The sequence below is a fragment of the Haliaeetus leucocephalus genome, unplaced genomic scaffold (assembly GCF_000737465.1).
Source record: "Haliaeetus leucocephalus isolate CR32 unplaced genomic scaffold, Haliaeetus_leucocephalus-4.0 Scaffold93, whole genome shotgun sequence".
NCBI lineage: Eukaryota > Metazoa > Chordata > Aves > Accipitriformes > Accipitridae > Haliaeetus > Haliaeetus leucocephalus.
The window spans coordinates 2,813,189-2,837,643 of NW_010972529.1; the positions used below are offsets into that span (position 1 = coordinate 2,813,189).

Consider the following 24,455-nt stretch of genomic DNA (forward strand, 5'->3'; position numbering starts at 1 on the left):
CCCCCCCCCCCCCCCCCCCCCCCCCAACTTCAACTGTCTTCATAGCTAAGGCAAAAAGTACCAAAAAGCTCACTATTACAAAGCCGCAAGGCAAGGTCTCCATAAATTTACAACTTAGGATTTTGAGGGGAAAAAAAATTTTAAATTGCCACAGTATGACTGCTGTGTGCTTTATTAATTTAATAGAGATCTCAGTTGGAGGAGCTGACTGAATAGAGCTCGCATTCACACGTCACCTGTGGAATGACTCATTTCTATTTTTATTGAAATTTTTATAGGCTTGTGTTGAATCTATAAAGAAAAAAAGTCATTAATTTGAAGGATTTTTTGCAAGTGTTTGTTATAGATGTCATGTTTGAGATGCTCTCCAGAGTTTCTGAAGATGTTAGAAGGAGTAAGTATGTGATAGCTTTACGATCAAGACAAGCCAGACAAGGTGTCATCCCAGTTATTGGAAAAATCTCTTATTACCCAGTAGAAGGACAGTGATGGTTGACTGTTAAATTGTACAGGGCTTACTTGTTCCAGAGGAGAAGAGAAATTGAGATAGTAAAGGGAAATCTCTGTCGGTAGAAGTGTTCCTGCTTTTTTTTTTTTTTTAAGTAAAAGTGTCGTAACATGTTAACATCTTAAAGAGGGCAGGAAAACAAATGTCTGTCCTTCTCAAAAAAAAAACCCAAAACCAAACAAAACCCAGAAAAAACTTGTTTCAATTGTGGCATTTTAACTTGCAGTGCTAAGCTAATGTGTTAGGGTAGTTAGATGTTGACTCCTGCAATGTTTCTTGGTGTGATTTTTTTTTTTTATTACTGTAGGCATATAAAATTAATGAAGTTTTTTTCTGTTTTTTAAACAAAGGGTGGGGGAACTAAGATACAGGGTTTGCATACCTCTTGTAAGACTGTAAGTCTGTTTCTTCAGTTTCTCATGAATTTTTAAAATGTTTCTAATTTTCCCCTTGAGAAGCCTTCTAGCTAAAAGAATAGAAGTTAAAAACAGATATTTAAACCTAATTGCATACCCTGCTGTACCTTGAATGTGACGGACTCACCTTTGGAGCATGAGGGGCAGTGGAGAGCCATTGAATTCTCTCTTGAGGAACCTAACCCAAAGAGGAGATTTATCTTTGTGTTGTGTTTCTCAGATGGTAAAACTGAAGCGAGTGCTTTCAGCTTACACCTTCTGAGGTTGGCTACACTGGAGGGTAGAGGGCTGAAAGAAAGAGCTCTACCACCCCAGCCACTGCATTTTAAGGTTCAATCAAAACAAAGCTTAAGTGGAAACTGCTGCTTTTAACCCACTGTCTTTATAAGGCATGATAAAATACAGCCTGTGTGCTTAATGTCTAAATGATCTAGAGAGGGTCTTCAAAAAGATACATTGTGGGGTTTTTTAGGAAACTGTTGGGGAAAACTTGTTACTTTTTTGTTACTTGTTAGTGAACCCCTCCCCCTGTACACCAAGTATGCTTGGAAAATTAAATTTCTGTAATCATGCTCCAAGTCTGCTTGTTGTTCTGCGTTTAGCCCAAGTTGATCAGAAGACAATTTCGGGCCACAAAACAGTTTGGTTACAGCTTTAAACTCCATGTTACACTAGTGTGTTTCGGATTTCTATGAAGACTGCATTTATGGTTCTCAAATCTGCCTGAATTAAACAATTTCAGCCTTTGCTGCCATGGGTGGGTAAGCCTGGAGTTTAGTTCAGGCTTGCTTGAGCTGTTCCTGCTTCGGATGGACTGAAATGTCAGGTGTGAGCTTAAAACTTAATTTTTTTCTTTTTCTTCTCTTTTCAGGTGCCTGCTGATGGAAACACTGGGTTGCTGGCAGAGCCTCAAATCGCCATGTTCTGTGGTAAACTCAACATGCACATGAATGTGCAGAACGGAAAGTGGGAATCGGACCCCTCTGGCACCAAGACCTGCATTGGGACGAAGGAAGGGATTCTCCAGTACTGTCAGGAAGTAAGTCCCATTCTCAGGAACAGCTACGGTGGTTGTTCTTCTGAAGCACCGAGGTGCAGGCACATGCTGGAGAGCTGTATCTGTAGGGACCTTTCCTTTCTTTTTTTTTTTTCTCTTCTGCTCCATGGCTTTTTTGTCCTTTTTAAAGAAGTTCTCTCCAGAGCCTGTTAAAACAGTTCCAAAAATTGGTTGCTGGGGAGGGGGTCACTGCAATTGTTGGACAATCCTCTGTCTTCTGCCCTTGGGGGATTATTTTTGTATAGTCTGTGCAGAATGAACTTCTTGCTTATAAAGTATTTTGAATAAAGCTGAGGTGACAGTTTATTATTTAAAATGCCCTTGTTCTTTCTGGGCTAATCTTGAAAGAGTCAGCTGTAACATGTCTTCTGTCATCCTATTATTATACTGAGATACACTGGGGCAGTCCAGAGTTATTGGTCTCTGTTGCACACTGAACCATTCAGAGTTTCTTAATAGAAAAAGCTTGCCCTACAGATGAAGTCACAATGACTGATTTCATGTTTGAGAGCAGAAGCTTATTACCCACTCGCTTACATCCTAAGAACGGATTGTGGGTCTAGTTTTGTTTTGTCTCCATGCTGTGATAGCATGATAACCTCGTACCAGTGTGTGACAATTTGAAAAGAAAATGCAGATTTCATGCCATGAAACAAAAGGGCACGGCTTGAGTTACTTTAGTCCTTATGTCTTTCTATACCATCTCTGCGTTTTTTTAAAGCAGGGGCTGTTGCTTATTGCCATAGCAGTAGCTGTCTTGCTTCCTAAATGTCAAACCAATTCCTGTGAAAACGCTTCTTTAGAAAGCAAGATAATTCACTCTTTGGATCTCTGCTCTCGTCGCATCTTCATTCCTGTCCTTTCACCCATTGATTGTTCCTTCTGTTGCTTGCAGTGTTTCGTTCAGTTTTTTCTGAGTTGGGGCTTTATGGTCTAGAATATTCATTTTAAGGAGGGTACTGTAATGTCTATTAAAATTGATTCTTTACTGGTAGCTTTGTCTTTTTACTAAGAATATTAGTTTGTGAAATTCATAATATTTTTGTTTACCACTAACAAAAATACCAAACCTAAACTACTAGTAAGGTTTCAGAGGTTTCTTCTGGTTTTCTGTTGTCTTCTTTGATTTATCTAAATAAAATTGATTTATGAATAGTGAAATTATTGAGGGTGAGGAAGGGAATAAAAAGATGGAAGTAGGGAATCAGTGAATAGAAGTCCACAAGCTAGTAAGTCTTTATCTAAAGTTATAGAAAGAAATATGTGAATTTACAGGAAGTAAGAGTAGAAAGTTTGGGGTGTTTTAAGGCATGAATAGCTCAGTAGGCTGGCAGTGCAGTTATAAATGCTGCAGGTAGGGAAGGATTCCAGAACAAGGACTCGGAGCTGTAAATATCAGCTGAATGTCAGGTGACTTTGAAATTTGGGGTGCCATTAAAAAAACCCCACAAAACTACTCTTAAAAATAAAGGGAATAGGAAAGCAAAAGCAGTCAGAAGGTAGTAGCCATATACTGTTAGATGACAAAGGGTATAATAACGAAAATTTTGACTGCATACAAGGAAAACATTCTTTGCCATGAGAGTGGCCCTGTGGTGGCTGTGGAGTCCCCATCCTTGGAGAGTGGGAGAGCTGAACTGGGCAAGGACCCAAGCAACTTGATCTGGCTTAGATGTAAGCCCTGGTTGGAGCAGAGGAAGGTCTGGATGACCTCTATAGGTCCCTTTTAACCTGAATTTTTCTGCGAATCTGAAATTTTCTCCTGACTGGAGAAACAGAGGAGGGGAGACCTTCTATTACTTGAGTTTTTAAGGATAAATATTTAAACTCCAGTGTGGTGATAGCCTTGATTTGTGTGCTTGACAGTTCATTAACTTAATTTTAGATGATCATGTTATGATTTTAGAATGTCTCTTTAGCTACAGTTAAAAGCATAGTTTTAGGGGGTTCTGCCCTGTGGTGGGGCAAGGTGCTGGCAGATCTCCCTAAAAGTGGGGCAGGCATCTTACTAATTTTAGTTAATCTATGTTATTATGTGTGTGTGATTAAGCAGTGTGCTTTTATTAACTTGAAGTGAGCAATTCTGTGGTGTGTGAAAACATGGGAATCTGCCTAAAAAAACCCCCTTCCGTTGCTGTGTTCACCAGTATGCTTTCTGTTTGTTCAGGGGAAACTGCCCATGTCCTAGCTGTCCTGCCCTATCCTTCGCCCACACACCCCTGAGCTGCACAGTACACCTGGCTGTAGGACACCGGTAGAGAAGGGGCAAGGTGGTCTGGGATGTAAGAGCCACGTGGCAGCACCGGGGCTCTGTCAGCAGCTGGTTTGGGGTGGGGAAGGAATCATGTGAGCCCCCATTTTTTAATGCTGGTGAAAAATTCAGAATTAGATAGCAAATATTAGGAAGGTCAGAGCTGCCTACAGCAAGTTAAAACAAAAAGGCACATGGAAGTTAATCCAGCCCAGCAGTATGAAAATAAGCTCCTAGTTCTGTATGACTCTTCCCCCATAGTCCTCTTTGTTTTCCCGTGCCTCTGCGGCTGGGTCCGTAGCATGGTGGGTTTGGGCTTTGGCTTTGGCCAGGAAAGGGCACTACTGCTTTGCTTCTGTTAAACTTTCCCATGACCTGACAAGAGAAACAGAAGAGTTGGATAAAAGCACCCACTTCTAACGAAGAAATGAATTTGTAGAGAAGTGCTAGTAAATGCAACTCAAACTGGCTTCTCAGCTTTGAGGAACCCCTTGTTGCTTGATCCTCCAAATATGCTTAGTATCCTGGGGGTGGCAAGTGAGGTGGTTTCCCCCTTGCCTTCTGCTGTTTACCTTGGCTGCAAGACAGAGCTTGCTATCAGGGAATGGAACAAATTTGCATTTTCCCATTAGCAGGAAGCAGTAGGCATCAAGGCTGAGATGTGGTACCTCTTGAACTGGAATGGTGTGCAGGTAAAAATCTCCTTTTTGATTACTTTTGCCAAGTACGACCTTTTCCTTCCTTCCTTTTCTCTCCTGTTTCTGCTGCCTTTTTTCCCCAAAAGGAAGACTGCTTCTTCTTGGGGTGCATTTTTTCTCAGTATAGGCAGAGGCCGAGCATATACTGTCTGCTCATCAAGCAGACAGGTACTCTTCCTGAATCTATGTTCTTCATGCTCCCTGGCACCATGGCAGCTTCCTTAGTTCTTCGGTCTTGCTATAGCAGCAGCTGTTAGTACCGTTCTGCTGAGGTACTGAGTTTTTTCCCCAGCTCTGAGCAGAGCCCTGAAATGACAGGGAACAAGGGAAGGTAAGTTTCCACCCCCCCACCCCCCCCCGCACTTCTAATGAGAAGTCTGTCCATCCTGTTTTTTGTTGCAGATACCTTGTGTGGCTCTGTGCCAGGCATTGTGATTATGGCTGTAATGCAAGAGATGATGCTCTACTGCGGTAGATCCTGTAGAGTTAGCCTATGCACACAGTTCCTCCTGCACCAGGGAAAGACCAGAAGGGACATAGGGGAAGAAGCCAACTGGGCAGAAACTCAATGAGCAAGTACAGTGGAGATCTTGCTCTGTGGCTCCTTGGCTCTAAAATAATACAAAGTTAGTATATTTTATCGGGAAACTCCTCTTCACTCGCTGTTAATCCAGAATGATACTCCATGTATTCTCTGGCTTTGTTTTCTTTCTGGAAGGTATCTTTCAAAAAATAAAAAATATCATCTCCCCTTTTAGGAGGACTTAAAAGTAGATGTATTCCTCTGCCTTCTTGTAAGCTGTTTTAAAAGAGCTTTTCTTGACAATGCAAGGCCAGATGCCTGGGTGGTGGGCAGAGCACTGGGCTGGAAGGTGCCTGATGTACAGAAGGACAGAGCAGAGAAGAGGTACTGGGAGCCTTGTATCTTTTCCTTGAGATTGTCATTGTTGCCTCTCCTCGTCCACTGCCAGTGTAGGTGGATTTTGAAGTGTCTGTGCAGGAAGTAGCAGTAGAGGAGCATTGCAGGGGCAGAAAGGGAGGAATGGGAAATAAGCAGAACCGCCTACTGGTTTTAAAGATTTATGTCGTTTGCTGTTGCTTTGCTTCTTTTGAGTGGGAGCTCAGTGCAGCACAGGAACTGTCTGAATTTATATTTGGACAACACATCACAGTTTAAAGATGACAAAGCTCAGACCGTACGTTACTTATTTGAAAGCAAATGGAAGATACTTGAATACTGCCTTCTAACTTCCTTGACTTCAGTTAAACTCTGCTACTGAAGTCACAAGAAGCAGTTCTGGAAGCACAGTACATCCATCTTCTCTGCCTTCAAATCTGCATGTTCTCCCATGTTCAGCCTAAGCTGGTGGCTCTTCTTTTTTTAAAAATATAGCAAAATCAAGCTTTCGTGGGTGGAACGAGATGCTCCTTAGAGAAATACAATTTACTAGTGGTTTCTTTTAATGTCAAACTAGCTAGCATTCCACTATATTAACTGTACCTGTTACTAAAGAGTAAAATGGCATGGGCCTGATCTACAAACAGCTGTCAAATGCAAGTGCTGCAGGTGCTAGAGAAACATTGCATTAATGTAAATAGAGTGGTTATGCCTGTGTATGTGCCAAAATCATTAACATATTGTGAGTGTACTAGCTGACACTTCAAATCAAGCCATTGGTCAATCTAGTCCTGCTGCTGACACTGCAGTACCAGCTGTTTCGGAGGGATGTTGGAAAAAAACCTGCCATACACAATTGCTGGATAACTAGCCCCTTGGGGAAAGTTTCTTCCTAACAGCCCCTGATGGGTGGTTAGCTAATGCTCTTAAGCAGTTGGGGACAGCTGCTCCTGGATTTTGCTTTTTGTTGTTTTGTAGAAGACACTGGGTACCCCCACATGTTCAAGCACTGGGGCGGCACATTACTATTGAAGGAAGATGTGTTTCAGAGGCTGGTCAGCCCTTGTCTTTCTAAACAGGTTTCATAAAAACGATCTGGAGCCTGCCCTTTGGCAAAGTATGTGTTTTCAGTCACATGAATATGCGGAGTAGGAAGTTAATCTAGGTGTGCTCAGTTCCCTGTTTAAATGGAATGCGTGTTCAGATGGAAGATACTGCTGTATGTTTTACTATATTAGCAATTTTGAACAGCTACTATGTGCTGAATTTTATGTCTAGTAATAAGGATACATCTGAGTTCCTTGAAGGACTGAAATTATTTTGCCATCTGTGCCGAATTCAGTGTCCAAAATGAATTGTAAAAATAACACTCACAGCTGGCAAAAAAATTCATTTTGTTCAGTGCATGTTTTTTTTCCCCACTTTGTTTAATTTGGAGGTGCTCATTTCCATTTCAGGTATGCATGGAACTGGGTTTTTTGGTTTGTTCTTTTTTCCAAGACCAAACCAAAGCTATAGCAAAAAAACTAGTTTGAGTCTGGATATTGCATGCATGTTTGAGCAGATGGAGTGTAAACCTGGGAGCCTGATGATCTAGCTGCACCTTGTAATCAGCAGCTGGCTCTCTGTGCGATCTTTGGCTAGATGCTTAGAATAACTTTCACATGTAGAGTGTATGTTGGCTTTGGAAGGTGTTACACCTGACATCTCTGAAACCACATCATGACTGCTTGGTTTCTTTTGTAAAGTTGTGATATGTGTCCACTTTCTTTCTAAACACCATGAAGATCCATGAGCATCTTGCACTGGATATGTATTTCTTACAGAAGCCCTCCCTGGAAATAAAAAAAAAGAATTATAAATGTATGCTACTATGCTCTTAACTATGTCTTTGTGTTATGTGGAGCAGAAAATAGTAGGGCAAATTCAGGTAACAGGTAATTCATTATAACTGTTGACAGAACAGTGTTGACATTTCTAATCTCTAATCATAATACTTCTAAAAATTATCTTGTCATTTTCTCCAGTCTTCTGTGTTTATGCCATGTGTTTAGGTAAGTTGCTGGTGAAACCCAAAGCTGCTCCTTAGCCAGACCCAGTACAAGCTGGAATGTGACCATAATAAGGCCTTGACATTAATCCACCCCACAACCCTGTCATGGTTTAACCCCAGCCAGCAACTAAGCACCACGCAGCCGCTCACTCACTCCCCCCCCATCCAGTGGGATGGGGGAGAAAATCAGGAAAAGAAGTAAAACTCCTGGGTTGAGATAAGAACAGTTTAATAGAACAGAAAAGAAGAAACTAATAATGATAATGATAACACTAATAAAATGACAACAGTAGTAATAAAAGGATTGGAATGCACAAATGATGTGCAGGGTAATTGCTCACCACCCGCCGACCGACACCCAGCCAGTGTCCGAGCGGCGAATCCCTGCCCCCCACTTCCCAGTTCCTAAACTAGATGGGACGTCCCATGGTATGGAATACACTGTTGGCCAGTTTGGGTCAGCTGCCCTGGCTGGGCATGAGAAGCTGAAAAATCCTTGACTATAGTCTAAACACTACTGAGCAACAAGTGAAAACATCAGTGTTATCAACATTCTTCACATACTGAACTCAAAACATAGCACTGTACCAGCTACTAGGAAGACAGTTAACTACATCCCAGATGAAACCAGGACAAACCCCCAGCTTCAAAGCAGTCCTCAAGTCCCCTATTTTGTAGATGAGCCAAAAGGGCCATCAGTTGACTGTCCCATCTTCATTTTTATTAACTTGCTTGGCTCCCTACTGCCACCATCTCTGATAATCCTTCTGTGCTTGTTGCCCTGGGGCCCACGCCAGGCAGAATGAGGCAGGCAGGCAGGACTGATGGCAGTGGTTCCCTCCCTCTCTAGTCTTTGTCCTTGTTGAGAGCTTCTGAAGATATGTTAAAGGGTTTGTTGAACTGCCAGGGATGCCAATGATTTTAAAAAGGAAAACAATAGTTTTGCCTTTTCTTCTGAGAAGATAATTTTGAGGTGTGATGAAAATGGTTTTGCTGCTTTGATAATGGTTTCTCTCCATGTTACCTTGTCATTTTCATCCTAATATGAATTGCTGTTTTTATCTAGGCTGCATAATGTGCTCTTTCTAGTTTCTCAAACCAAATAGCCACTGTATTGAAGAAGAAAATGTATTTTAAGCCTCTACTACTCCAAATTCAGCAGCCTAAAAAGCTATACATTTTGCTCTGAGGAAAATGATCCGTTTAATGAAACACCATGGAAAACCTACAGATTTTTGGCAGCACAGATTGTCCTTAAAAACAAATGACATTTTCAAGAGAAATGTTGGTTGGTATATTCTGAGATGTGTACAGTCATGCTTAAAAGTTTGGGTGAACAGTATCTTAGCACTCTTTGCATTGATTATTGAGGTCTTTTGTTTTACTTGGCTTTTGGTCCATAGCAAAAGTTGAATTAGTTCACTCGGTCTGCCAGTGCTTAAATTTCATTTGCTTCAATGAAGGCTTAAATTTTGGAAAGGCAGGCTCTACTACTGATGGTATATTTATCTTGCAGTTAAACCTCAGTATGCTCTCCATACAACCTTCTTGAGAAAGAAGGCTGGTCTTTTTAGCCCAGACTGTAGTCTGTCATTTAAATGTATTTCAAATCAAGTGACTAATAACACTTGGAGCCTATGTTGTAAGATAATGCCTGCCTTTCTTTTGTTGATCATAAAAAAGTCCCCTCTCATTTTTTCCCTACACAGACCATTTTGCATGTCTCAAAGAAATGAGATGAAAAACATCAGGATCTCAGTAGGTTGTTGCTTTTATGATAAATTTTTCAACTCCTTTTGAAGTAACATGTTTTCTTTATGGAAGGGGGGTGCTTCTGCTTTGAGGCTGAGGGAGGAAAAAGGATGAAAATGGATGAGGATTGTCTGCATAAACAGATATTTAGGTAAGTGTGTATTGCAGTGTTTAATGAAGCTGCAGTGCTGCATTTTCCCCTAGATTAATTTTGAATTTCACAGATACGATGGACTAGATGAATGGCTCAACTTAATCGGCGGGTTCCACCAGCATAGTGTTTGTGCCAGGAATATGATTGCTGCTTCTGCCCTCTAAAATACGTGAATGCAGCGGCTGTATTGAGGGTAGTCCTATTGCCTTTCTTGGTTCATAGTTGAACTAGCAGACAACCATTTAACATGTGATCAAGATGTCAGAAGAGATCTGCTAAATTGGAGGTATAAAAGACAGGAAGAAAATGTTTTATATTATCATCAGCATGCTGTGCTCTGTGCTTGTGGTTTGCTCCTTAAGGTTACAAAAGGACCGGCTAACCATGCTTCCACAAGTCTCCTTGCCTGCCTAGGGAAGAAGTGAAGCTTGACTGGCCCCACTCTTGCCCTTACTGAAGCCCAAGAAACTTCTGAGAGGGCTGTGTAGCATTGGATGTGGTCTGTAGAGATGTTACCTCTCCTGTACCTGTGATGTTGCATGGAAGGTGTCCTGGTGGGGGCAAAACAGCGGACCTTTACTACTGCATTTCACCATTCTTTTTTCCTTCTTACATACAGAATTATCATAGTAAGTTGTCTGCTATTCTCTTTACAGATAGATACATCTCCCAAACATCTTACACTATGCAATTCTGAGATGGACTGGTAGCAGCTGTTCCTTTAATAAATAATATTATAAGCCTAAGAGGTAGTAGGCATACAGTGTGATGATTACCTTAAGTAAAGAAAAATCTATTATAAATACAGCTGTTATGTATCAGCCCTTTTGAGGAGGAAATGTCCATGCTAATCTACTTTCTTTTCCTCTACATTTTCAGACCATGCTTGCATGAATACTTCAGTCTGGCACAGACCTATCCCACTTTTGCTAAAGGTCATCCTGGGTCCTCTAACTCCTGTCAGTTTCCACTGTGATGCAGTTTTTATTCTTGGGGGGGATGTTTTCAGAGGTAGGTCAGTTCCTTGATCCAGCTTCTGTGTTAGCACTGGCTTGTGGAGATGTGCTAGCAGTAAATAGACAAGGGTCATCCACATCCCTTATGGATGGCTCTATAGCTTTCCTGTGCTATATCTTATTGCTTTTTCTTGTGATGGTAGTGTTACTCTCTTCTAGGGGTTTTCTTTACTTTTTTGGATAGGGCAGGTTTCTTTTTTCTCTCTTCCCTGCCCTGTTTCACCCTTGTCCATCTACTTTGAAATATATGGAAATCATAAATACTGACTACAGATGTGTTTATTTCACTATAACAGTGTTTATGAAGCTTATTACTAGCAGACAGTAGGCTAATCTGTCTAGATTGGTAGCACAGGATGGGTTCATGTTCAGAAGTCTGCCTTTGCAAGTAAAAGGACATTATGCACATATTTTTGGTAGTCAGTTCTGCAGGCAAAAATGAAAAAGGGAAAGACAGTTTCTCTTGCTCCGTAGCTTTGAAGCTGTCAGGAAGGTGATGCTTGCTTGAATTCATAGCAGGGCAATGCCCCAAGGTCGGATGGGGGAAATATTTCTTGATTTCTGGGACATTCCATTTTTTCCCCAAGCAGTTTATTACCACCACTTTCTAATTCATATGGTGGCATTATCATCCAATTAGCTTTTATGCAATTAAAATTATTATGTAGTACTGTATTGAGTGCCCGCTTTAATCTTCCAAATACTGTATATCTCTGGCTAATAAAAAATCCCACTGATAATCTGTTTTTATAGATGTGTGCTCCTTACAGAAAGTTGTTCTAGATGGTTTTGGATTAATTATAATTTATAATCATGGAGAGGTTTCTGAACATCTGGCCAATTATTGATGGTGTTATCCACCTCTTTCCTTTATATACATATAACATGTTATTTTTAATAGTTTAAAAAGAATTTTAGCTGATAATTTTTTTTCATTTTCTTGACTAGGGTGAGATTTTTCACTGAAGGGGTGTTATTGCAATTGCTAATGAAACAGTTTGAAAGGTGAGGATTTTAGATTTTTTTCAGAGCTCTTGAGGCATCTGGCTTGATGTTGAGACTGAAAACAGCATTGGATTTAAGGTCCCTAAGACTATTCCAAATTGTAGTGAGGCCTTAAGGTAAATCCTTGCTAGGGAAGGAGAAAGTGTGCTCTTTAGCTAAGGCAGGAGCTTCTTTTAGAAAGGTACTGTGTAGCATTTAGAAGATGCATCACAATACCTGTTAAAACACCAGCTTTGTATTTTGTGGGTGCTGATAGCTGTTGCATATATGAACACAAAGAAAGGAAAATCACTTAGTAATGAAAATACCATGTTTAAATTTTTTTTCATCTGTCTGGATATGAATGTTGAAACATGAATACTGTTAATCTGGATATGAGGAAATATGATCTGATACGAAATTTTTTTCTTGCCAGCATAGTTTCTCATTCTATAAATATCATTGTAGGTCAGAAAAGCACTGACCCCATGGAAATTTAATGATATGCAAGATGTCCACTTCCAGCTGTTTTGAAGAAACCACACAATGTTTCCATTAGAATATAAACCAATGCAATTTAATTTATTTGGCTTTTATCCTAAGTCATATGTCTTCTTGAAGAACAGTGGTAATTAAGCATTTATAAACCACCTAATTTCCTCCATTGATTACTCAGTTGTTCCACTTGGCCTGGGAAGACAGCTCTGCCAGAGTTGTGGTCAATAAATGGCTTCTTTGTAAATTCAACTTCTGAGTTGCAACATGGGAAACTATCAGCAGTATCAAGATCCTTTAGCATTTTTTTTGCTTTTCTTTGAGCTAATTACAGACTACCAAAATAATAAAAAAATAGAAAATTTGATTTTGATGAGTATTTCTTTAAACATCTGTGAAGTGTTGCAGCTAACATTATTTGTCCAAGTTCTCATGCAGCTTGGCAAGTCTGTGCACTTCATGTAAGAGGTAAAAAAAAATGAGAAGGGATCATCCAAGAAGCAGGATTTACATTTATGCTTCTAAACAAGGAACCAAAGGGGATTTGATAAGACTGATCTTATTAAAGCTAAACTTGTAATACCGTGTAAGTTAATATGTGTATACTTTTTTGTATTATTAGAGGACATTGTCATAGAAGCTCTTATTTTGAGGTATTGCTGAGAACACATTGGTGGGTATGTTAATGGGCAATTACTTGCTGAAGTCTGGATGATGGCTTTTAAGATTTTGGTGCCAGTATTGATCAGAGCTGCTCTATTGAGCAGCAGTGTGATGTATTCCTATCACCGTTTCATTCCTCTACCCCAGGCATTTCATACAAGAGCATCTCTTTGGTTTAGAGTTTGGAGCAACATAGAGGACCGAGAAGCCTCCTATATCCAGCCAGGTTTGAAGTTCCTGAATTGCATACTTTCAACTTCAGCATCTTGAGCTGTTGTAGCTTAAGATCTGGAACAAGAACAAACAGTCTTTCCTATGAGACGGTCAGATTGTGCAAGCTAATTTTGGACTTTCTTACCAAACTAACAGGAGTGCCGCTATGGAGCGGTTTAGCAGAAGTGTTGAGCTTAAGTGGTACACGTTGTTGCAGAAAGTCAGGTTTCCTCCCCTCTTCCTCCTCATTTCTGCTCTGCCAGATTTTAGCATATGTCTGATCTTGCTATGAGGAAATTTAGGGAGCTGCACTGGCACAAAGCTAACCCCTGCAAACAAACAGAAAAAAGGACGAGATTCTCTCTCTGACCCTGCTCACCAAGGGTTAGATGAGCTGGAGTGCTAACATGGGAGAGGTGGAAGGGGAGGGTGGGACTTTGCCTTCTTATGACAGCTGACCAGAGGATAGCTTTGCTATGGTGTTTGAACAGCTTGTGAAGGAGAAGCTTTTCAGATATTTCTGAAGGCACTATGTCTTTCTGCCTCTTGGTCCTATGTGTTTTCAGAAGAACACATCCAGTTAATACCTGAATTTCCCCAGCAAGTTTTCTCTGGCAATAGACAACGTGAACAATTTAAATGGGGAAAAAAAATGCATGTTATTAGGTCTAGAAGACAGATGTCAAATCAAGCCTATAATGAAGAGCGGGCCACATGTTAATCAGAGATGCAAATGTGGCTCCTTAATATAATTTTGGACAGCAGTAGGAACATAAATGGAGAGCAAATAGATCCAAAATACCAGAATCTGTGCAGAAAAGGAGAGAAAAGAAGGCAGGTGAAAATAAAGAAATGGGAACAAGGCTGGTATTTTTAGACAGGATGATGACAGCAGGCAGGGCAGAGGTGAATTGACAGGTGAATGAAAGACTAAGAAATTTGATGTAATGCAGTATCCTTATAGTGGTTATCCGATCTGAAATTTAGTTTTCTTGGGTCATTTGCTAAACTATTCTTCCACAGGCCTGCCGTAAGTATTTTGAGAAAAAGGATATGGACCCTCCATCTCAAACATAGTCCTAACTGCTGCTGGTTTTGCTGTTGCTTTTGTTTCTGCCAGGGTTTTGCAGCTGGAGGTGAAGGAAGAGCAGCTGCGCTCAGGAGCGTGTCTCACATGCTGTTTTCTAAGATTATGGTTCTTTCTTGCAGTTGTTTAGCAAACTAAAATCCTGTTTTAAGCATAAGGCAGAAGTGGATTCAATATGTGCAAATTAATGGGATGTATTAATTTATCACGTTGTGTAGCCATGTCATAGAATTTCTTGTGGAAGAAGCTCTGGCCTGTCTTATGGGGTGTTAGAGGGTCAGCCTGGTGGTTGTCACAGGGCTGCAGCAATAGATTGATGCAAAACTGCTTGCACTGAGCTAAGAGTTTGATACATTTATTTGAAGTCTGTGCAAATCCTTACATTGACTTTGCTGCTTAGATTAGTCTTTGGAGAAGGAACTTCAGTCTAGTGTAATATCTCACTTTCATAAGTACTAAAGAAATCAAAGCTTATCTCTGAAACAGTTACCCTGCTAAACAACAGAAACTGCTAAGCCACAGTGTGCAGTAATATGGTAGATTGCATCATAACACAATCCTGAAGGTAAGAGCATTTAAAGCTTTGATCTGCTTTTTTTGTTTCCAAAAGTTTCAACAGAAGGGTAGGTGGGGTTCTGCAAGGCGAGAAGTAATCTCTCTCTCCCAGGATGAGCCAAGGCAATATGGAGTGTTAAGGATTTTTTGCTGCTTCTTTCTTCACCAGTTTGAAAATCCTTTCTATCAAGAAGTGCTTGATTGGAATGGTCAAACTTGATTTATTTATTTTTACTTCAGTCCAATTCAGTGAACTTTGTTCCTGTTGGAGAAAGGGTGCCAAAGATAGTTTTGAATTAAATGTATTGTTTGCCAGTCTTACTGTGAAACAAAAGTAGAAGAGACATACAATAAATTATCATACTTACTTTTTAATATTAAGTTCTTTCTAGATTTTGAGGAATTGGCAAATTTGGAGGATCATGCAAGAACAAAAATCATTTGATTCTGTTACTGCCACTTGAGCTGTGATTACCATAATGACTCCAAATGTACCTGTTTGTGTAGCAATTAATAAAAAAAATACATTTTTCTACTTAGCTACTAGTCATGATGCCAATCTGTTAAACACTCTTGTAGTAAACAGTTTTGATCATGAAGAGCAAGTCAGTTTGATGCCAAAGGTTGAGTTTGATAGTACTTCTCAAATAGTACTTGAAGCCCCTTGTTATTCTTTCCTTAATGCCTTTGTTGGGCATTACTATATAGAATGTCCTGTTCTTGGGGCGCTCTAAGCTTGTTTAATTGCATGCAGCCACAACAATTGCATGTTCATTAGTTGCCTCAAACAACTGGTTAATTGGGGAATTGTTACACAGTGAACAAGAAGAAATGGTAGTAGACTCTGGTAGACTATCAACACCTTGTGTCAGTTGGTGTACTCAGCATGTGGTGTGCTCTTCTGGGCATTCATAGCTTCTGTTTTCTTAGCTTCAGAATTGGAAATGTTAATCTGCATCATGCTAAAACTCCCCACCCCCACCCCCCCCAGCAGTAAGAGTAAAGTAACTGAGGGTTTTCATATACTATTTCCTCTGTGAAAGTCATTTGTGTATTTGCCTGGTAGGGCTCTGTTAGAGGAACTTTGCACGGCTTCATCTGTGAAAAGGGCACTGATGTCCAGCATGGGAATAACTGAATGCTCAGGCAGGAAGAGGACTAATGCTACACATCAGGCCTGCTCTCTCAATTGTTTTTTTTTTAAAGAGCATTCAACCAGGGTCACACTTTTCTTTCCTGATTTTTAATGTTACTGTACCATTAGCCCAGCATATCTTAAAAATAACAGTCAGCAAGACAGGAGACCAACTTGAGAGTGCCAGCAGTCAGGAATGGCCGAATTCGCAGTCTGAAGCCTAAGTCTTGTTGACAAGGTAGAGAATTTTCTATGGTCATGTCTTTGTATTTCCTTGGAGATCGTGCCTCAATAAGAATGGGGTGCAGGCTTCAACAGAAATGAAATCATATTGCAAACCTCATTGTTTTCCTCTTCAAGAGCAAAATATTCTACAAGCTTGAGGTACGTGAAGTTCAGAAATGTCTGTGGATTGGAGTTGGTGCTAAGCTCTTAAAAATGACAGAAGTAATTACCTATTCCCCCCATGTACTTGGAGATGGTAGAAACTGGTTTTGTATCATGTTTTGGGACCACCTAACTGAGCTAGCATGGTTCAGATTTCAAGTAACAGAGCAGTTCACCCAGGGTAGGAGTCAGCTTGGCAAGTAGCTGTGTCACGCTGTCAGCAACCTGTTGACACTGTTACTCATGTTAAGTAGACATCATTTTTTCGTTTCATGTTGAAAGCCTGATGCATACAGTATGTGGACTGAGAATGCATGGTGATATTTGCCCTTTTGACCCTGTGACAGTATCTGGCTGAGATGGGTGGTCTTTGCTCTTGGCCTGGGTGTTCGCCCATTGTGCAAGCGGGTTGGGGGATCTGCTGGTGAGATGCATGGTGCAGAGGAGCGTGTGCATGGGCATGTTCCAGCTGTGCAGTGTTTTGCATTGGAAAGCAGATGCAGGGTTACAGGCCTTCTTACTCTGTCCTTTAAGATTCAGGATCAACACATCTCAGAAGATTCATAATCAACTTGGACTTTTAAAGTTTATTCTAATGCTCCCTTTGCTCAGCATGCCTTTGAGCACTTGGAAATGCACAGCCCGTGTCTGCTTGAGAGTAAGGTCTTACATATATTGGTGTGGAACTTTTGTTGGATATGATTGGACTTTAATGTTATGCCACAACAGTGTTGTTCTCTAGGGATTAACATCACTGTGGTCAATAGAGTCACTGGGAGCAATTTGAAGTGCTTCTGGTTTCTCCATTTGGCAACCATCCTAATCCTCTTGAGATTGTTCTTTTGTAGGAGAAGAAAAAGAAAAGGCTTTTCATTTTTCTGGCTTTCTTTTTGTTGGTGGATTCAATCTTTCTGTTAGAGAAGTCGGTGTCAGGGTTCCCATTGACTTCAGTGGAGCATGCAGTACAAGGCCTCAAAAAACATTTTGCCATCTGTGTGGGAACAGTCTGCAGGAGGAAGAAGGCTGGCAAGAAAATGTTTAGCTTCTTTTCGGTGGGGAATGGAGCACTAAGACAGTTTGTTCTTTGGTTTGCATGCTTCTGAGCTGCTTCTGTTAAACATACAGATGCCTACAGACTGCCTACTGACTGGGAACTTCATGCACATCTACATTTGGTGCTTATATACCTATTTATGAGCAGCTTCTGTCAGAACCTTTCTCCTCCTCATGTCTACAAGGTTCAGTAGCCAGCTCTGCAGCAATTTTCATTACCTGTAAGTGAAAAAATTACTCAAAAGCTTTGGCCCCTAACCTGTCCTGTGGTGTGTCAACAACTTCAAGCCTGTGACTAGCGGGGCTTGCTGCGAATGTGCAGTGGTGGCGTGTAGGTCTGAGGGGCTGTGAGCTCGACCTCATGTGCTCTCACTGCTGGAAAATAAACGAAGCCAAGTGGGTTGGCTGCAGTAATGCAGCAACAGAGGGGGATTTTCTGCTATGTGGGGTTTTGCTCTGAAAAAGCAGTAATAAGATGTTATGATTTTACTAAAAAAGAGTGCAAACAGAGTGTTATGCAGCTGAATTGCCCTCAGACACTGCACGTGTACTTCTGTTTCAGACCCAGGGCTAACTCAGTCTGCCACTATAGGCATTGTGCTCGTGTGCGTGTGTGTGTGCAGTCCGGCAGACTTGGAAGTCTGTTGTAGAAAAAGGACAGTAGGGCTTCGCTTTATGGTAAAGCACAGATGATGATGCCCACTTCATTTCTCACTTTGCTTTCAAACTGGCAGTCACCCATGGTCTCCAGGGCACAGCTTCCTCTGAAGGATTGTTGGCTGAAAGCCCTTGTTCTCAAAAGGGGAGGTGGCTGGGAGGTCCTCCTGTTAAATACCCACATGGACATCATTCATGGGTTCAGGATGATGGCTTATTTCTTTAGCAGGTACAGTATTTAGCAGAAAATTGGGATTAGTTTAGTTTTCAGTCCAATTTAGCAACTGGAAATGAAGGTGCCAACTAGTTTTCTAAAAAAAGCCAGAATTTTTACATCTTTCTTGGACAAATTTCCAAGCTCTGTTGCAAAGACATTTGCAGGTGGCAGTCGTTACAGACCTCTCCATACCCTTCTCTTCTGCCGTTGCCCTGGGGATTTGAAATGTCATGAAGCAGAACTAGAGAAACAGTAAGTGCAATTTATGAGAAGTGAATTCTAAGTCATCTGGGGAGCCATAATACTTGTAATAATTAATGAAGATTTCTTAATATCCTATTGGACATTAGATTTCAGTAATGCTTTGTGAGTGTTATCAAAGACATGAGCAGTAGATCCTGTTCCACATAAAGCAGAATTTGCTCCATGTAGGTACGAGCTGCTTCCTCAGCAGCTTTGTGTGACCTGCTGAGGCCTCCATTGCCTGGCACACTCACTGCCCTTTACTGGCTGCCCCCTGCCCCTTTTCCCAACATGGAAATGTGAAGCAAAAGTCTCAACAATGTTTATAATGCATCATTTTATTCTTCGTTTACAAAGTTCTCCATTGCTTTGTAAAAGAATTGTGAAAATGCATTCAGCTTTTTAATATACTTTCTTGTTTTAGAAACTGAGCGTTTCCTTGGTTTATTGGGGTTTTTTTGTTTTTCTTTTTTCCGTGACTCAAAAGAAGCTGGTTATGTGGGAGTTCACAAAAGACAGCAGTAATTGAAGGGGGGGGAAGGAGGAAAGAAGAAGAAGAAAAAAAAAAAGCTGAAAAAAATGGTTCTTTGAAAATATCCTTACTTCAAAGCTGAATACATGAAGCAAGTGAAAGTTTTGTGGAAGTTTTCTGATCTCCTGAAGTGTAGTGTCCAAATTTGTGAAACATTTCCAATAGTTTATTTCTCAGTGAATTTTTTTAGGGGGTGCAGGAGGCATATCTTTGTACAAACATTTGTATCATAAGGGTTTTCTGCATTTGAATATTATTTCAGATTAAATTATAATGCAAGTAAAATGAAATCCTGAGTAAGTCCATGTGGGTCTAATCAGGCTAAAGTATATTTGTTCAGCTTATTCAATTTTCAGAGTGAGTGCTGGAATTTATGGTCTGTGTTTTGGAGCACTGTTATTTTATGGAGCCCCTTATTTGAAACACAGACACATGTGAAACGTGAAAGACTAAATGAACTTCTGTCTTGGTAGTGGCTCCAAATTGCAGTTCCCCTTGAGTAGATAGGACTTCAGAAAATGCTTAGTGACAGTATCTATAGATGAGCTTTGACGATGAACTTCATTTAATCTGAGATATAGTTAATATTAGTAATGGAAGTAAGAAATGCCTGATTTATCTTCAGTTATGTATTCTCCAGGTTACTGTCCTAAGAGAGCAGTTTGCAGGCAGGATAGCTGTATCTGTGTGAGACAGTGGTGAGGCAGTTCTGATTACTCTGGACAAAATGTTGTGAGAAAGAACTTGGAGAAAACCACAAATCTGTAAATATTTGTGAAGAAAGATGTGATTTCTTTAGGAAGGAAACTTTTATCCTCTTTGACACTAAATATTATGTTTGTATTTTAAAGCTATAGTCTATATAATGTATATCTCATGCACAAGAACAAAAATTACTAAAAAACATTGCTGCTTGATTTAAAAGAAAAAAAATGCAGTGTCATCTTAGAGCTACTTAGGTAATTGCTGTAGGTATCCTCTTTTAAAGGACCAAAACATGGAAATATCAAACACTGAATGCACATTCCTGTGCTATTCTCAGACAAGAAATGTTACTGATCTGAATGTTTTTTGCAGAAATGCTCTCTATAGCTTTGTTCATGTTCAACTTCTAATTTTTTTTTTTTTTTAAGGTCGAGTAGTATTTTAGAACATCAGGTAGTCTGTTTCTAACTTGCAGATTTCCCAGACATTTTTGTATCCCTTTCACTACAAGACTAAACTATGCATGGTTTTCTTGTATTCTGGATGATGGAGTACAACCAGCGTTTAGAATATGACCTTATATTACCACTTCACATTCTTGGTACTAAGAGCCTGAAGTTGATTTCATGAAAAGGGAAATCACAGCCATGTTTGTCTCTTGGGACATGCATACAATGGAATCTAGGCTCTTAGATTAATAAATTACCCTTTGGCTAGTTCCACAGTAAACTCAAGAATGCATAAATTGATTAGATTATTAAAAATGAGTTCCCAAGCCTGTTACTTTGTGACAGTTCTTGCATGGCCCTGAGGACAACTTTGACATAAAGTAGGTCATTTCATAAGCAGTGGAACTTGGAAATAGTTGAATAGAGAACAACTATATTTGTTCAAGTATATTTTTGTAGATTTTATGCTACTGCTTAGATATGTTTTATACTGTGATCTACTCAACAAACATAACTAATGACTCAGTTACAGTCACATATGTTCCTATTTGGCAGAAGGGTGGAAGGTTTCTTTAGGTGAAGCTTGTGAAACTAGTTCAGGTAGGTAATTTGATGATTTAAAATATGTATCATAGTCCATTTATATTGATGATTTCTTTCTCAAAACCTGAGGAAAAGGAAATGGTAACTTTCCACATGTAGCGATTTTTACAAAGCTATCAAATTGCTTCATTTCATGCCTTCAGAACAGTACCCCATCTTTGGGCAGAAACTGCTGGCACAAGATCTGGTTCTTTCCCTGCCAGCTCTTTGTGAAATGCATCATGCTTGAGATGAAATACAGTGTTTCGTCTCCATCATGACAAAACAACAAAAAGAAAGGTCAGACTTTGTTGTTTGGTTGGTTGTTTTGTGGGGGTTGTTTGTTTGTTTTTGGTTTTTAGTTTTGGGTTTTTTTTTTCTTTTAATGTTTGCTTTTTTAAAAGAGTAGTCTGACTAAGGACTGCTCCTGAAGATCCATGTCTGGTAGCTGAGCCTTTACTGCGGTCCTTTGGATGCTGGTACTGTAGCCAACACAGTGTTGTTTAAACACTCTCCTTGTGGATTAGTTGCCTTACACAGATCATTGACATTTTGTATATTGATGTGATCAAGGGATGGGCTACTACCAGGAGAGCACTATGCCTTGCCTTCTTTCCACTGACGTGTGGTGTCGGAGGGATGGCAGCCTGCAGGAGAATCTAGAACTAAACTAGACCCAGGCTGTCTAGCAGCTTACAGTGTCCCACCTTCCTTCATATGGTGACACAGTGCTTCAGGCAACCCTTAAAGAGGGAATGGGGTGGATGAAATCTTGTATCATGCATAAAGGAGGAGATTTGCCCCCCCCGACCCCCCCAAACTACTTCTGTCTGCCTGTTTTTTCCCCTCTTGGGAGGACAGCAGTCCTTATCGTTTGTACATTATATGTTACTCTGAGACAAAAAAAACCTGTTAACTTGATTAGGTATTATTCTGTCTCCCTGCTCTAATACTTAAGCTTATTCCTGCAGAAATTTAATTTAAAAAAACACAAACACACAAAAAAGGCAACCCCCCCCCCCACCCCCCCCAAAGCCAAAACTGTTAATTGCTTCTGGCGATGCTGTAGAGTGACAGGCGGATGTAGTCTGATCTTCTGTGTTTGTACTTGAGCAGAGTAAAACTATGAATGGCTTACGGTGGCACGGGAAGGTGGACTTTGCTGCCTCTCTGTGAATAAAAATTTCTGCCTACAGAGAAATAGAAGTGCTTGTTGCATTTAAACCAGTAAGTGCTTAAGGTGGTCAGGGAAGCAGCTGAGAAGAGATTGTAAGTCCAACCCTGTTTACTCTGAGGTTTTACAGCATGAGCAGCTGGATATCCTCCATAATTACACAGGAGAGACTTTAGAGACCTGATGTGGTAAACAGAATTTGCCTGGCAGGGCTAAGATTTTTGGTTTGGTTTTCTTAGTGCATGCAAACTTATTTGTGTTATAAAATCAAGGACTTGAAAGGCAGTGAGGAGAATGTGGTTGACCATGCAGCCTTATTTCTGCTTCCACAGGCTTCTGCCTTTCCCATGTGCAGAGGAAAGCACTCAGAGAAAGCCAGTGTGCAAGTGTTCAATTAAGTCTGCGTTAATGCACGGAGCCCTGTGTGTGAATTAGGGTTGAGCAGGCTACCTCACATCTAGCAGTTTTTCTGAATGCTTTGATTACAAGGTAAGTGGCAGTCTACCATGGAATTCCAGATAAAAGCACGTTAGGGATTTTAAAGAGAAGAGATCGTGTACATACGAAGCTTTGTATGGGCAAACCAACACAACTGGCCACTGTGCTAAAACCAGCTCATGTTTCTACCACTCTCAATACCAAAAGCACTTGGGATACTATACCAGGATTTTGTATATACCCTGCTCACAGAGAAGTGCAGTGAGTGCATGCTCTCACGGCCAGGAGTGTAACTGCAGCAACATCTTGATCTCTTCTCCCTCTCTGCCCCTATCTCCTCCCCCCGTCTGTGGATAAAGTTTAATCATCTCGCACACCAACCTGGTTTTTTTTGGTTTTTCTTTTCCACAGGAAAGGATCAGTAATGAAGGAAACTAGTTTGACTGTTGAAATGTATGCTGGCTTTGCATGACTGAAGGAAAAAATGAAGAGGTTTAAAAGATGCTTAGGAGAAGAGGACAGAGCATTTGCCTCTCAGCATGGGACTTAAGAGTTGCAGTGTGGGCAGACAGATTGGAAATGGGAACTAACAGGATGCCAGGATGAGTAAATTGGAAAAGCAAGAGTTGGGGTGAAAGGAGTGGAAATAGTAGATGAGTTTCATGGCAGGAAACTCCTGAACAACAGCTCTGTTTGTAATAGCGAAGCAGCTGAGATGTTGGAAGGGAGGAGGAGGAGGATTTGTCATGCAGGTCCTAAGAAATAGTTTTAAGAGCAATATGTGAAACTCCTAGATTAGGCTGAGGGTTGACTCAGGTAGCTAGTGAGGCTGCAGCCATTAAAAACTGAAGGATGTTATGGATGGATGCTAGGTGATGTGGCTGAAGATAAGAAGTATTATGTCTTTGGAAACTTGTCCTCAGGGTTGCATTAAAAGAAATTATTCTCTGCCTAGTTTGGAAGACACTCAGCCTGGGATTATTTATTTCCACTAAGTAATTGGGTGTGGTTTTGCTTTTAAGAATTGATTACTTCTGTGTTCTTTTAAACTGCGGGGTTAAAAGGGTTCTCTCTTCCCAAGTGGCAGCTGGAAATTAGTGCAAATACTTAAGATGTTATGCTGATTAAGTTGCAGCAGCAGATACCGGTGGGACTTGTGGTACAGGGGCAGAGCTGTTCCTTCTTGGTTGCCTTGCTCTTTCTCAGGTTGGCCCATGAGAGTGAATTTGGAAACTGCGCCAATGCAGCTGGTGCTGGGTTTGACTCTCCTTTCATAATTCTCTTTGAGCAAGTGAAGGAGTTGCTTGGGTTACAGAGAACGACAGGAAAAGTTGGGATGCCAACTAGCCCTGTAGCTTTGCTTTTGTGTGTAGAAGTGCCTGCGTGGTTGAGAAAGGCAGGGGTGAGTGGCTGAGCTTGGTCAGGCATGACATGGTATAGCTGAAGCAGCAGAGATGTGGCAGAGAAGGAAAGGTGTTACTGCTGACCATGGGAGCGTGCTGGACTGGAGAGGTGATGGTTCCCGGCCAGGGGGCTGCCACAGGGAGAGCTTCAGGCCTGCGTTAGGCAACTCCGCGTAAACATGCAAGAGGAAAAGTGGAAGAGACGAGGATGTGGTGGTTGGGAGATTGCCAGCATGAGCAGTATACAATTCATCTCTTGTGAAACACAGCAGCTGCTGTTGGCAGATTTTGGACCTTTGGGGCTCTCTGGAGTAGTCAACTTGACCACACATGGCATAGTTTTGTGTTGGTGTGTTAAAATCTTTCTAAAGCTTGCACAGCTTCTGTTCTCTGCCTTGTGTGGTGATTCGGCGCAGGGGTTATGCCCGTGCCTCTAACAACTCCGTGTCTGCGCAAGAGGACTGCAGAGCTGATGTACCAGAGGTTTACTGTGCTTTATGGTTATAAGTGGGGGCTGTTTCACCTGTTTAGCCTGCAGGTCTAATCAAGGCTAGAGAAGGTGCACAGAAATCAAAGGTTAAAAATCGTAACTTGGGCCAGCAGTTGCTGAAGAAACAGGCAAAAAATTAGGATAGCTGGTTGAAGTGAGTGGGAGCATAAAGGTAATAAGCATCCATAGT

General features: G+C 40.9%; 1 protein-coding gene across 3 annotated transcripts in view; it reads left to right on the top strand.

Moving 5' to 3' along the window:
* APP (amyloid beta (A4) precursor protein) overlaps positions 1-24,455 on the top strand; it is a 232,634-nt gene that overhangs the window by 42,596 nt on the left and 165,583 nt on the right. For all 3 annotated transcript variants that reach the window (XM_010585305.1, XM_010585306.1, XM_010585307.1), the window contains exon 2: positions 1,796-1,963. In XM_010585305.1, the coding sequence (XP_010583607.1) occupies positions 1,796-1,963 (168 nt within the window). The remainder of the gene's footprint in view (positions 1-1,795; positions 1,964-24,455) is intronic.